The sequence below is a fragment of the Pavona decussata genome, unplaced genomic scaffold (genome assembly GCF_977016875.1).
Source record: "Pavona decussata unplaced genomic scaffold, jaPavDecu1.1 SCAFFOLD_336, whole genome shotgun sequence".
Classification (NCBI taxonomy): Eukaryota; Metazoa; Cnidaria; class Anthozoa; order Scleractinia; family Agariciidae; genus Pavona; species Pavona decussata.
The window spans coordinates 801,785-816,904 of NW_028145724.1; the positions used below are offsets into that span (position 1 = coordinate 801,785).

General features: G+C 40.0%; 1 protein-coding gene across 1 annotated transcript; it reads left to right on the plus strand.

Annotated features, from left to right (window-relative positions):
• Positions 1-8,880: 8,880 nt before the first annotated feature.
• On the plus strand, positions 8,881-14,555 carry LOC146453363 (myoblast growth factor receptor egl-15-like). Its single transcript, XM_085096737.1, has 3 exons — positions 8,881-9,123; positions 9,344-9,433; positions 13,944-14,555. The coding sequence occupies exons 1-3, from the start codon at positions 9,042-9,044 to the stop codon at positions 14,333-14,335; spliced, it is 564 nt and encodes a 187-aa protein (XP_084952863.1). The 5' UTR covers positions 8,881-9,041; the 3' UTR covers positions 14,336-14,555.
• Positions 14,556-15,120: the final 565 nt, after the last annotated feature.

Here is a 15,120-nt window from a genome sequence, read left to right on the forward strand (position 1 = left end):
GACATACCAGCAAGCCAGGAAGGGGCTACGCAGGACCCTTGCCTATGAATAAATTCATAAGCCAAATTGTAACAGGGGCTTTTGGGGCATTTCAGCTCAGTGGCTAAGCGAGAGGTGCCCTGCTACCTCAGGCTACCGGGATCTTTTGCATCAAGTGGACAAGATCTTCTTCACAGGAATACAGCCTTTATTGTAGATCTTGACTCATGTTCTTACAGGCAAAACTCAAAAGCTTTTACTGAAGTACATTTGTCATATAAGACCCGTAACCAATAGTATTTTAGCCTCCCACGCAGACGTTCTTAGGGGTTCGTCACGCGTTCCTGCCCCGGGCAGGAACGCGTGACGAACCCCTAAGAACGCCTGCGTGGGAGGCTAATAATATTTCGACAACTCAATTTCACTTGCGTAAGCTTAGCAAATGGAGGAAATTCTAAAGAAATTACTTTTCGCGCCTTTACAAACTGAAGCTCATTTCTTATTCGAAAGAACAGCAGGTGTTCAACACCTATGGGTTTTACTTGACGGCTACAGAGGTTCCTATATTTCCTACACTGCGTGAAATCTATTTTTACTGAAAAATGTCCCGTAACAAAATTTCTGTGGTAGGCGTTTACTTCTAAACCTTCACATCTCTGAATTTCGGAAATCGATTGAGGAGAAAATTTCTGCGGATGTTGACACGTTGGAATTATATCATGACTGTCGTTTTTCAACGTTTTGCTGGCGGGTCACGCAGGTTTTTAGCTTGACAGCGTCCTAAGTTAAACAAGATGCCCCTAATGGCATTTTAGCGGGATGCTTAATGTGGCCTTATTTCTTCCAATTGTATGCTTCGCAGATTTTTAAAACTATCCTAGCTAATGGAATAGTTTGAGTTACAAAGACAGCGTGATGTTGTTTCGGTGGAATTCCCTTGTGTTAGGCTACTTATCGTTATACCGAAAATTGCATTATAAAAACGTAATGACCACACATGGCCTGACTCACGTTTTCTACTGTGGTTACCGTGTAACACGAAAATTTTGCGGGAGTTTTATTTTGCTGATTGGCTATTTTTTGCGGTTTGCGGGAGCTAATTTTGCGATTCTCTGTTCAAGGAGCAGAACATCTTTAAGGGGCAGAATAATAATGATGCGCGAGCCCTACTAGAGAAGCATAACATGACAGAAGTCGTTGTATCAGCAAATACCACTGCGTTTAACCACCCCTTGATGTATCAGTAAGGGGCTGTTTACATGGAGGGAGGAAGATCCTAGCACTAGAAAGATCCTAGAAGGCAGATCATCCTAGCGCCATATGTTTTCTGTATTCAGTTTACATGCAAAAAGTTGTACTTGGCCCTAGTGGTAGCATCTTCCTAGAGATAGGATCTTCCTAGCTGAGCCTAGTACTAGGAACAAAAAAGAACAAAATGGCGGCAGCCGAGCGTTCAGCTTCTAAAGGCCGACAACTTTTCTTCTTTTCCTTCTCCTCTTGGTAACCACTCCGATCGAAATTTCTACATGTAAACCAAATGAAAAGTTGTTTCGCCTTCTAGGATCTTCCTCCCTCCATGTAAACAGCCCCTTAATCGTCCCTGTAAACATTTCATGAGAGAGAAAATTCAGGATGGTATGCTGGAGAAGTTGAGAAGAAGGCAAACCCTGGGTAAAACACCAAAAAACCCAGCAATCATTGAGAATGGATGGAAAAAATGTGGCATCGCAGACGCCCTAGCAAATGGTGCTCCTTCAGATGACCCATTCGTGCCAATCTAATGTACTGAATTGCTGTACACCTGACATTTTATGTGCTTTACACATTTTTTCGTTTGGGATACAGACTGCTGTATGTGTCTAAGCTCTGGTTGCTTTTTACAATGGAAAGTCATGATAACTTACACGTTCAAGTCCAATGTGTATGACGTATATCACCCAGTGACACAGGTCTATTAAAAGCGGAGTTTTTAATTTGACCGAGGCGAGTTAATTTTTGCGGCGTTTTATTTTGCGGGTTTTTTCTTGTGCGGGAACTAATTTTTGCGGATCGAGCTCAATCCGCAAAATCCGCAAAAATTAGAACCTGCAAAATTTTCATGCTACACGGTATGTAATTTCAATAAAAGTGGAAGATTAGAAATTGTTCTCGTTTTACCCCAAAAAAAGACAAAACCAAAAAAAAAAAAAAAAGCAAAAAGCTTTCCTAGTGAAATGCCATGGGAACGAACGGTTGACATCATTGGTAGCGGGACTAATCACACTAATCTTTGTCAGTGCACCTTCCACTCAGTTTTTCAGGTTAACCTTTCTTACTTGGTTTCAACTGTCACCCTTTCCGTTTACAGTCCGAAGGGACTCTGGCACAAACCACCATATACTCATACTATTAATAAGTGATAGATTCTAACGCATGTACTCGACGGCCATGTTGAGTCTAGGGGGAATAAAAAGCTTTGCTTTCGCACGGCAAGCCTTGGCCAAACGCGAATTCAGTGCGAGGCTTGCCGTGCAAAAACAAAGTTTTCATTCTCCTGGGCCCAGTTGTTCAAAGCCTGATTAGGGACTGTGCTATATTTGCTGTGCCAAATTTACCTGGATTGGGGGAGGAGGGAGAGGGGGTACTGCTCAAAATTAAGTCGCACCCCCCTTTCACTAAGCAAAACTTAACTTCAACCCCCCGTCACCTACTGATAAGGTACACCCCCTCCCCTGCTTCCCCCCTTTCATTGGTTCCCTTACACCTAATTTACGTGTTGTATCATTCTCGACTTCAGAGCTCTTCCCTTTTGCGCATGACCGACGGCGTATATGACGTATTCAAGCCGAGGTTCCCTTTTGCGCATGACTGACGGCGTATATGACGTATTCAAGCCGAGGTTCCCTTTTGCGCATGACTGACGGCGTATATGACGTATTCAAGCCGAGAGGCTCTGAGTCGAGAATGGTGTTCGATGTCTTCCTCAGGCACAAAAAGTAATTCAAATGACAATAGGAATATATTGAGATGCAAGAGTGACAATATCCTATTCACGAAAACAACTGGCAAACTGCAAACAGGGCTAACGTGCCATCACAAATTTAGTACAGATACCCTTCACTTTATAACTACAGAAATTGAGAAGAACATCGATACTTTCGGTTCGAGATGTAGAGAGAGTGGTTAGAAAATTTTCTGCTACTTTCCCAGTAATGTCTTCGGCAAAATCTTCAAAATCTAGGAAGAGAAAAGATAAGCAGTACCAAAGCCAATAGGAGGAAGATTCATGCTGCAGATGCTAGAAAGAAGAGAGCCTGTTTCATGTTTTGTCTTTGGGGGGCTCACCAATTGACAACGAATATGATCCATTGATACATGGCCCCGTGGGGGGGGGGGGGGTACTCCCTTATATGGGCTATATAGGTATGTGCGGCGTCATATGGCAACCTAGTTCCCAGGGTCTCTCTTCTTCCCGCCCCCCTGGAGCGAGAGAGGAGAGACAAATTTCACACTAAGCCGCCCCTCCCTCTAATCGATTATTTGTAGTCTCCCAGACTCTGGGAGACACGTGACCAGCCTGACCTAGGGTCTCTCCTCTCTCGCTCCAGGGGGCGGGAAGAAGAGAGACCCTGGGAACTAGGTTGAGGGTATGGTTTTTCAACAGTTATCAGCACTGAGACACACGTACCATCCATGGCAATCTCGTCCCCAGAGCCCGCGCACGTTTTAGGCCAGCGGTGGCCACACGTCCACGAGCTCCTGGGGCTAATCAGAAACCGGAAGCAAGGCTGCTTCCGGTTTAAAGGGGGATACTGCTGACTGAGAGGAAGACAGCCTCTGGTAAAGAGCATCAAAGGCCAAGAAAACGAGTGAAAAAGACGACAACTTCCATCCCTCCCGTTTGCAAGTGATTGTCATTCATGGGAAACTTCCTTGAAAACAAAACAACCAAACCAAAGGCTGCGTAAAATCTGGGTTTGCCTCTCTCAGCCGCCACAAATTCATTTTGCACATTTTCAGGTCGTCTTAGAAAACCAAACATTTTTTAAAAGCAGGGGTAAAGAGAAACATCCATAGGCTATGGCGATTAGAAACCATTTGTTGTACTATACTCATTTGGAATTAAATTAAGCTTGTTTTTGCTTGTAAAATGTAGTTTTTAAAACTTTAAAATGGGGGCGAATATACGCAGTCCACGCAGTATGAGATAGCCAAGTTTTCTCATGACACCACGGTAAAGTTAATAGCAAAACGAAAATAGAGCCTGGTCGGAGGTTATATAAGCTTCAACCTAATTAACTAAAACACTTACAGGGTAAAGATTTTCAAACAACATTCGATAAACTTCAGCAAGATATCGTTCCTAACCTGATTGCCGTCGACGACAAATACCAACAAATGTTCAGGGGCACCCAACGGATCGTTTCGGTAAATTATCTGTTCGGAAGGCCCTTAATCCCCTACAATTTTCTAAAGGGAATTTTTACCACGAACTTTCGTGATATGGGAATTTTAAGGCCTAGTGTTTTCGGATTGAAGAAAATGTTGTTGCGGGTACCGAAAAAAAGGTCAGCTAAGATTTTCGGAAAGGAAATAAGACCTAAGGTTTTCGGAAAATGGACAAAAATGCCCTACTTATTTCGAAAAGACTCAAGTTCCCCTAGAATGACCGAACAGATAAAAATATTATAGCGCGGCCTAAAATGAACCTATAGAGCTTTAAAGCCACTCCAGATCGCCTAAAATAACGTTTCAAAGGATCTGAGAGAAAATTGTCGTTGGATGCCCCTGAATGTTTACAAGCGTAAGCTTAATTTTTTTCCGCCGTGAAATTCACGTATACAAACGATAGGTTTCACAAGATCAGCTTTTGCTTACCCAGATACCATGATGCCAGAATAAATACAATAAAATGGCAGAAGTACATTTAATAACAAGACACAACTCTGTAAACGTTCAACCGAAATAACCAGCAACTTGAAAATCTAAGCTTATCAGAAAGATCGGCAAATTTTTTTCAATTCACACACTCAATGTTAGCCTCCCACGCAGTCGTTTTTAGGGGACTCGAATTACCTCCTCCCCACAAAGGACGGGTTCTTTCTGGAGCACAGATCACCCACTTCTGTTTTAAGAATCCGCAAAACTTTCTCAATCAGAAGATGAGCAACCGGGGCACACTTTAGTACGGCGGTTGCAATGCGGGACGGTGGGCCATGAATTAGAGCTTTCCCAAGTGCTTCGTACTCCTGCGGCAAAGTTCTGTTCACCGTTTTACTGGGGTAGTTCACAGACAACTTCACGGTAGTGGTCTCGGTAGGATGGTCTTGGGTTGATAACTTTTTCGTTGCCACTGGAGTAGACGACATGAGCGGAGCGCTGAAAGCTTGTTTCGCGAGTTCGTCACCCAAGTACCGCGGTGATGTCCATACAAAGGGATTTCCAAAACATACAGCTGGGCGACTATAAGAAGTGCAAGTGGTAGCGACGTTTCCAACAACATTGGAGCTTGTTGGCGTGCAGGAAAAGGAAATATTTCCCGATATGTGGCTAAAATTTAAAGATTTTGCGGCTGGAATTCGCTTTGCTGTTGTTGTTTGTTCGTGGATACGTGTGATGTTTTCCACGGAATTCTTTTCCACAACTTGATCAGCCCTTTGTCTTTTAATTCTCCGATTCATGGACTGGTAAATAGTACAGATCTCCTCCTTAATCTCTAATGCATTCTGGTTTACTTTCTTAAACCGAATAAGCCGCTTGTAACACTTCGTGCATACAAACAAATCCGCTCCAGAATTTCCGTAAGACGTGATATTTTCACCGACTGTCAAGTCGATCAGGCGAGCAAGATCGACTACACTTTTCCCAAATATTTTTACTCTCTCAGCAGATGAAGGTGTGAAAACGTTGCACATAAAGCACTTATTATGGCAGTCGATGATTTTTTTTGGCGTTTCAGCCATGTTTAGCCGTTCGAGAAGTGGAAAAAAAATTCCAACTCCACAGCGCCCGCATCTCTGAAGACTGTAATAGAAATTCGCGGGAAACAGAAGCGTGCTTTATAACAAGCTATTTGATTGGACAACGTAAGACAATACCTCGGTTGTGATTGGGTAGGGTGCTTGGGGAGCAAAACAATGGGAAAGGAATGTGGCGCTTGGGTAAGCAGGCGTTTTGTGGGGAGGAGGTAATTCGAGTCCCCTAAAAACGACTGCGTGGGAGGCTAACTCAATGTCAGCTTAAGAAACTCACCCTGAAAAAAATATTTTACCTGCACTCGATGTGGTTTATCAGTCCTATAACCTGCAAACTTACAAAGCTCACAAACAAACTGTTGTGTAAAGAGTGACAACGATCGCTATTCCAAGCGTTAATATTTTTGTCTTTCTGTCCATCCGCTTTCTGAACCACTTTTTGGGCCACGCATTCTTGAATACTCCGCTTTTACGCAGTGGTAACAAAGGCCGTTGGTTTTCCTTGTTCAAGTTCAATTATGTTTCTGCTGGGCTGCTGAAAGAATATCTGTTCCTGTTCAGCAAAGTAATCTTCAATAAATTCTGCTCCAGTCAGATCAACTCGCAGACTCCGCGGTGCGAATGGATTACAAGTTTGCTCCTTTCAGTTCCTTCAACAGCACGAGAAAGGCTGTTAAACTCTTATCCGCTTTAGACAATGTTAAGAACAATTTTAAACGGCCAGCATTGACTATGAACCACATTTCAGAGTCGATAATTAGAGGAGTTTTTCCGAAAATTGTCAGGTCTATCGTTAACCTCGACCGGCGCAAGTGTCACACTGTCATTCAGCTTTGTGAAACGCTGCAACATATCGCAGGGTTTTCGCGCCTTTTCCGTTTAGTCATGTGATTTGACTTGTTATCTTTTTCGTGTTTACTCACTGCCAAAAAAAAAAGCGTATTAAATTTAGTTGCATTTCGATTCTATGGCGGTTTTTGCTCCGATATCCTTGACCGACCGGCAGTCTATTTCATTTCTTGTTTTGAAATCAAAGACACTTCCGGTAAAATGTAATATCCAATCAGATTTCGATTTACTGGATTTTGACATTGATTAGCCCAGAGGTCTTGACCAGAGGTCTTGCTTCCTTGGTGCTGACCAAAAGGAACGCAGCCTCTGGGAACGAGACTGCCACTGCCCGGGTGATATGGTTGTGCGCATGCGTACGGTATTGGCCATACCACGGGGTCTCAGTGCTGATAAGTATTGTTAATGGTTTTTCAGCCGCTTTGGTCATAAATAGGGTAGCGATTTTAGCCCTTTTGCCGCCATTTTGGTAATAAATAGGGTATCTATTCTTGCACTCTAGTCTTGAATTCGTTTTTGTTTTTTTGAAGAAGCTACTTCTTCATCATGATGTTTACAGCAACTGTGTACGTGCCGCAACGGCTTGTCTCCAGTGCCCAGTTGTTCGAAAGCCGATTAACGCGAATCCCCGATTAAAAGTTAACTAAGGTTTTCATCTGGCTCCTTAAAAATGCTTTTTAAGGCTAACTTTAAAGCTAATGGTGTAGGAAAGTCCATGTCAAAACTGAGGGGAAGAAATCTTTGGAGGCATCCAAGGTTACTGATTTGCAATTAAACTCCAATCAAAGTTCACGTTAACCCAGGATTAGCTTAATCGGGCTTTGAACAACCCGGCCCAGGGGTTTTTGAACTGACTGTCGACCAGACACTATCTGGTCATAAACAGGGTATCAAATTTTTGGTCAGGTCATAAATAGGGTAGGGAAAATCACAGATTTTGGTCATAAATAGGGTAAGGGTTTTGGGAAGCGGGCCGCACACCCCTATCTATTTTTTTGGGAGTACCCCGCCCCCCCCCCCCCCCCGGGTACATGGCGTTCAGCAAGTTGAAGGAATATTGATTACGAAACTCTTTCATTTCGATTCATTGTTTACACATGCAACAGACACACCTTGGTTAAGAGATCTTCTGAACTGCAGAAGCTTTGTTCAAGAATCTGATTGAACTTACTTTGGCTTATAAGCGTACTTTGCTTAATAATCAAACTGTTTATGGTTACATAGTTCAATTTATTGCTATCAAATTCAACAGTTGGGTTTTACCATGTAGGCTATCCTACAATTAGTGACCACGTGCTATCACAGAGAGTGGATTTCCACACTTGCGTGAAAACCTAGAAGTTGACAGGACATTACCACGTAGGGAGGAGTGCAATTAATGCAGGCTAGAGACACGCATGATGTAGCGTAACGAATGAATTTTGAGCACGCAAAAGCGCACTTTTTTTAAAAAGACATTGTAAGGACGAGTTCCATTTGTGCGCGCTTCACTACGATAATTGGCGCGCTTTTTGTACACCTGCTTTATTCCTATTATTATTCAAGTTTATCGCAGATTAAACCTCGAAAATTGTCCCCCAAACAGCTATAGAAGACATTCACTGGTTTCTTTAATTGCACATTAAAAATATTTGCCTATGGCCTGCAAACGGCACTTAGTGTTCCACCAACAATTCCTAAGAATTTCATGTCCTTTACCTTCTTTCTAGGCGTGAGAATTTAAACGCCTGGGCACAATAAACAATGAATAAAATAGTTTCATTCTCAAAGCTTTTGGTTTGCTTTGAAACCATTGCCGCGTGAGCGGTCCCTTTCATGAAAGCCTTAACGTCATTACGCAGTAATACGCCTCCTGACACTGACAAATTGCTTGTTGAAGGGCAAGCAGAAAACTTGAAACATCCTCTCTTGCTTTAAATAATCCCTTTTTTGTAGGAAAATTACTTTTTATCAGGTGTTTGTAACGTTGTAATTCCAGCGGATTGTGGGCTCTTCGGCTCTTAACAGTCCTCTTAAACATCCCATTCAGCCAATCGATGTCCGCTGACAAGTGCTTACGTGACAGACTCCGCCGCCGAATAACAAATCACCGCTCATCACCGCGCTCAAAGGAAAAAATCGCGAGACGGATAAAGTTGAAGCGTTTTATCCGCGTTAGACTCCTCGATTTGTCGAAGTTACTTTATGAAGAAAAAAACGTAGACATGTTGTATTTATTTAACAAGACTAGCAATCAAGGGCCAGTGAAAGAAAACTGAAATGGCCAACAAACGTATCGTGCACCTAGTCTGGCTTTACATGATGACTGTACTTGGCTACCACGACAAGCTTGTATGGCAAGGTAACTTAAACGTTTCTCTTTCTCAGTTACACCTTGCTGTGTGCTTTGTTTTAGCAAGACTTTCCTTGGTACAACTTGAAATGAGCCTTCCTAGGATCACATTTTGAGTGCGTTAAATATGTTTATAATAGCTGTTGTAATTTTGTACTTTTAGTCAAAACTCAGGTGATTTATTATTTTAAAAGCTTATGACATAGCGATTTTCATTGTTCCTGAACAGCAATTGCACAGCCAGGCCTACCCCCAGACCACTCAGGTATTTGCCATGAAGAGCACGGAAGATGCATCAGAGATGGTACGTTTAAAAACTGTAAGTTTCGAGGATTTAGTGTTTAAGTTTGTAGGAAAATGCTCAGCAGAGAGGTAATTAGCCAGCTTGAGAAGAACAGCTGGGTAAAATCATATTATGCACCGCAAATGATTTGAGGGGCTTCCGGAATGAACATTCTGTTAATATGATAACATTGAACATGACTTGATTTTACTTGCTCGTATATAAACGCTTCACACCAAAGTGTATGAGTTGAGAATCATGATAGCACAGCGAAGTCAAATTTGCATGTCAAACCTTGGCGCAGCTGTTAGAATTGTTTGCAAATTACACTTGCTTAGTCTAATTATCGCGGTGATAACACGCACTGTGAAGACAGAAAATCGTGGTCTCACGCATTTTATTGTAAAGACTTTCATTTTTTTCACAAAAATTTTGAGTTTATTGAATTTTAAGCTGGTGGTAGACGGAGAATTTACCTCCAGTTTGGACTTTTATTTGCGAGTATTTAGGATTAAAATAAGCTTAATATCAGTTGACAGAATAAATGGAATAAATTTGCATGTACGTAATATCGTGACGTTTTCAATACAGTGCAGTGCTTTCCATCAAAGAAGAAAAGATAACTATGAGTGGTTTTACTCGAAGCTATTCTACTATATCAAAAATAAAGAATCGGGAAATGCAAGACCCAACTGTATTTTTTTATTCCTGCTACTCGCGCTCAACATGGATGATGCATTTTTAGTTGAGGGCGTACAGTGTATAAATTACCACCTTTGTTTACAACGAAAATTAAAGATTTATTCCTACAGACGAACGAATGCAATTGCTGAAGGGAAAGAAGTAAGTTGCATGAGAAAAACAAAGTTCTTAAGTTGTGTAAGAAAGACATTGGTTATCTGATTAAGAAACACAAAACTTCCTGTCAACTCAGTAAACATTACCTGGTATTTACTCCAAAACTCAGGCCATCTTTTCCTACGAGATAAGTGACATTACTGTTAATAACAGAAAATTAATATTCTCCAACCACCAGCAGTTTTAAGAGAAAGTTCAACAGAGCTGAGGCGAAGCAATCTGTATCCACCACCATTACGGCCTGCAATGAAACCGACGGCCCATGAGCCTCTGATCTATAAGACAATCTTGCAGCCTCTTCATCAATTAAGAAACCACAATGACAGCGGGAATGAAAATGTCACTTGAAAATATTAGTTCGAGTTACTTTTACTCCTTTGAGTTTATTCCAATTCGTCCAACTTGTACTATGTGGCCGAACTATCCAGTAACTGAACAGGTGAGAGTGACGTTCAAGTTGAGATGGAGAATGGAAAATTTATCCTCATGTGCTCACATTCTCCACAAAACCTTGTTATTTGGCCAAGCATGGTGAAGAAATGTACTGAAATTTAAAGTGCACATGCAGGGCCTTTGTTTCTCTCATTGAATCCTATTATTTTGTCATGTCATTGCCGTCGCCATAGTAGCTTCAATATGAGTCCTTAGTGAAACTGCACATCAGTGACTCCACAGTTCAATAAAAGGCGTCTTTGAGCCACTTCATAGAGTGGACTAGTATGAAGTTGCACATTATTTGCTCATGGTTATTTACATTGATAAAGTCACTGATAACTACTGATACTACAAAGTTTTATGGGAGGCACTGTGTCGTAGTGGTCCCAAGTGTTCAAGTCACTTTCTGACCAGTAAGATTTGTTAACGATAGCTCTGTTTTCAAATCTAATTCCATGCTGTGCAAATAGCCAACTGGTGTACCTCCTGCCAGTTATGATTTTTAACAAAGTAATGTTATGTTTATTTAATGTACTGTTTCTTTCAGCAATTTGTGTAGAGTCTCAAATTAGGACTGCAGTGTTAAATACCTTGTCACTCATATAAAATCATTTGCTCACGTCCCAACAGTGGAACCTTCACACTGTTAATTTTATTGCTATTTTACCCCCTATAAAAAGTGAAAATTAATAATATGAGAGCACTTGGCTGCTACAGTTGTTACCTGGTTGACTGTGCACAATGCACAAAATGGTTTATTTCAGAACATTTTTAAAAATCGATTATGGACTTCCCAGCCGTGTTTATTTTTCTGCTAAAATCTAAGTTGTAAAATTGAAGCACACTAGCAAATTTAAATAATTCTGAAGTTTTCAATAAATGCAGTGTACACAAACACAGTGGTGTGACACAAGTAAAGAGGAAATTTCTTCCATTCATTTCTAATTGTTTGAAATTGTTTTTGCACTTTATTGCTAATTGAAACAATGGGATTGTGAGCTCTCAATGATAACAACAGCAAAAACTAAAAGGATTTCAAGGATTAATATTCATGAATTTGTAAGTCTTTCAACCATTTTGAATGCAGTCACAGCGAACTGATGTAAATAATTTAATATGTCTATTCGTGCATTTAAACACCCTTCTCAATAGAACTGAATGAAGTGATCATAAGTATCAGTAAGGTGTGAATTATTTTGATTGGAAACATGCAAAGAAATTAAGCTTAACTAAATTTAAAGATACTGGATTTAGCTATTTTAGAAATTGTGTCTGGAAGGTGTGAAATATTTCTGAGGAATCATTGTAATTGGCCTTAGCTGTCAGTAGTATTTCCTCAGCCATTTTGTCTCTTTGTTTGGCTTTGTATCTTTGAAATTTATTTGTTCGACTGTTTGTAATTTTTTTTTTCCATGGCAAAACTTAAATAAAATAAAATAAAATAAAATAAAATGTTGATCAGAGCGATACCAAGCTTAGATGGCAATAATATTCCACAATCAACAGCCCAAAAAGTGCACAGAAATTTTAATGGTAACAAATTTGAAAACAGGGAAGTGTCCAGGTTTCTTCTAATGTCCACATTCAAGGTAAAGATGCTTTATATTTAAGTCACTGAGCTTATCTTCAGTGTTTACAGAAATGATTCATTCTTCACTTAAAGTTTTACTGTGGTGGTCTTACTAATGTCTTGATCATTTACTCTGTTTAAGGTGGCTGAACACAGTTTTCTAGTATACAGGTGTAAGAAAAGGTTATTTACAAACTACATAAAATAATAGTTTTACTTAACTTTTAGAAAATGCACTTGTTAGATTTTTCCATTTTTTGTCTCCAGAAAATCTTACAAAAATGTGACCTTAAGTGACACTGCTTTCAGGTAATTTTGACAGAGAGATCTTCTGTAAATATTGCTAAGAGGGGACCGCTGTTTTGTCAAATTTCACAAAATTCTAATGAATGGTCCCCAAGAAAACAGTTCATTTCCACTAAAACATCCAGTCACAATTTTTTGGTCAAATGCACATGCATGGCTTTTAATTGAGTTTTCACAGCAAAGATGAAAAAAGGTGCAATAAGGCTCAGCTCTTTGTGAAATTACTTTCTTTGTTCCATGATGAAAGAAAAAGGGTAAATGCAAATGAGGAACTGAATTATTTTTTAACAAAACTCAACTTTGTGATCCATTTGATATAAAATTGAGGAATCGCTTTATTGATGCCATATTTGCTTACCACAACGCTAATGCGCACTTACAAGCAAACTCCCGCTCCCGCAAACTGTATGCGGCCACCTTAATTCCCATCACATTCTGGCATTGATCTCTCTGAAAAGATGGGTTTTAAACAGTTGCATTTTGAGATGACAAACAACTTTTAATAACCAAGTGTTAAAACAATCAACGGTATAAACCCTGTTATGCCGCAAAATGTAACATTAACGCCAAATGTAACAACTTTTGACGCAAAATGTAATATTAACCCGAATTGTAACAACTTCTAACGCAAAATGTAACAACTTCTTTAACGCGAAATGTAACAACGCAAAACGTAACAATCTTTTTGATGGATTATTGTAAGTAAAGCTTAAGGAACATTACTATCCACTGTGTGCGGGTGGCTAAACTTGGTCATACCAACCTTCAGTACAGCTTTAACTATTATCCCTCGGTTGTCTAAACCTTATGAAGTATGGATTTTTGGATTCCCAAATTAATTAACTGCTGTTTATATTACTATCAATACCAGAGGTAAAGTGCGAAATGTAACAACGCAAAACGTAACAATCTTTTTGATGGATTATTGTAAGTAAAGCTTAAGGAACATTACTATCCACTGTGTGCGGGTGGCTAAACTAGGTCATACCAACCTTCAGTACAGCTTTAACTATTATCCCTCGGTTGTCTAAACCTTATGAAGTATGGATTTTTGGATTAATTCCCAAATTAATTAACTGCTGTTTATATTACTATCAATACCAGAGGTAAAGTGGGAAAGAGGAAACCTCAGCGCTCAAATCTCTTTAAAGAGGCCAAATTACCTTCAGTTATCAACTCTGCTGATGAAACCAAACATTCTTTTCCAATCCTCCACCAATGTAGCACCACTGCCTGAGTTTCTTTAGAAACTATAATCGCCCTGTTATTCCAAAATGTGGTTTAATTTCATGGCGATGCAGTTCCAATCAACTCATTTTTTTTATTATTCTTTTTTTTTTTTTATTTTTAAATAACTTAATCTTTTCTTTTTTGCAGGTTCAGTTAGAACACTTGCTCCTAGGATCTCTCATGAGAATCTTGTGAACATTAGTGTCACAGTGAATGGCACTGCCACGTTTAAGTGCCTGCAAGAAAAATATGAAGCATCCTTGGCACAGCTTCAATTTGACTGGATAAAATGGACCAAATTAGATGATTCTGTGCACTCTTCACTTGACATTGATTACGGTAACTTCATCGCAATTAATACAAGCTCAAAATCCACAATCAAGGAAAGCAATGAACATGATAAAGATGTTTCATATCTCACAATTCACAATGTTGCACTTGATGACACAGGATTGTACTCTTGTGTTGTGTGCAATCAGCATGGTAGGGACTTCAGGAGTGCTGTCCTGAGCTTGAAGAAAACACCAATTCCAGGTTAGAATAAGTCTAAGAGTAATTAGTAAACACTGCCGTCTGGGCACATTTACAACTACAGTGTCTATGGGCATCATTAACTAGGAATAAGAAACAATGAGGATATATCCTATTTAATATGCTGCTACATGGTAATTAGAATGTCCACAGAAGAAAGATTTAGTTTATAGCAACTAAACAGGAGCATGTAGGCAGGGAGAGAGCTAAGTATGAAATAATGTTCTTATGAGAAAAATAAGTGTGAACTTGGTGAAAAAAATCAATATTTGTCTGTTAAGGTGGTCCTTTTTAAGGGGAGTTGTGTTACAGTGCAGCCTCCTTCCTCCAAATGCCTGTTAGCTGAATGTCAGCATTCCTTTACTATCTAATGACCAATCTAGACTTCCAAGAGTTTTAAGAGTAGACTCCCAGACGTCTGTGGGAAATAATTATAATATTTCTAATTGATCCATGCGTTGTAAATGGAACACTGGACAAATATATATAGCGTAGCTCACTAGTTTACTAGTTTGAGCACTCTGACATGGTACGATGATACCACATGTGTGGGATCGTCTGAGGTGGCTATATTGCCAAACCTCAACTCCAGCATCAGCACTGCACTGATGAGGCCCAAAAGGCCGAAACAGTACTGTCTGCAGTTATATATATATATATATATATATATATATATATATATATATATATATATATCTACCTGGATTTTCAAAAACATACCTGCACTTAACCTACGCAGAGACAGAAAGTTCACCCTAACTGAGTCTCACAACACTTCCCTCCCCACCCCTCT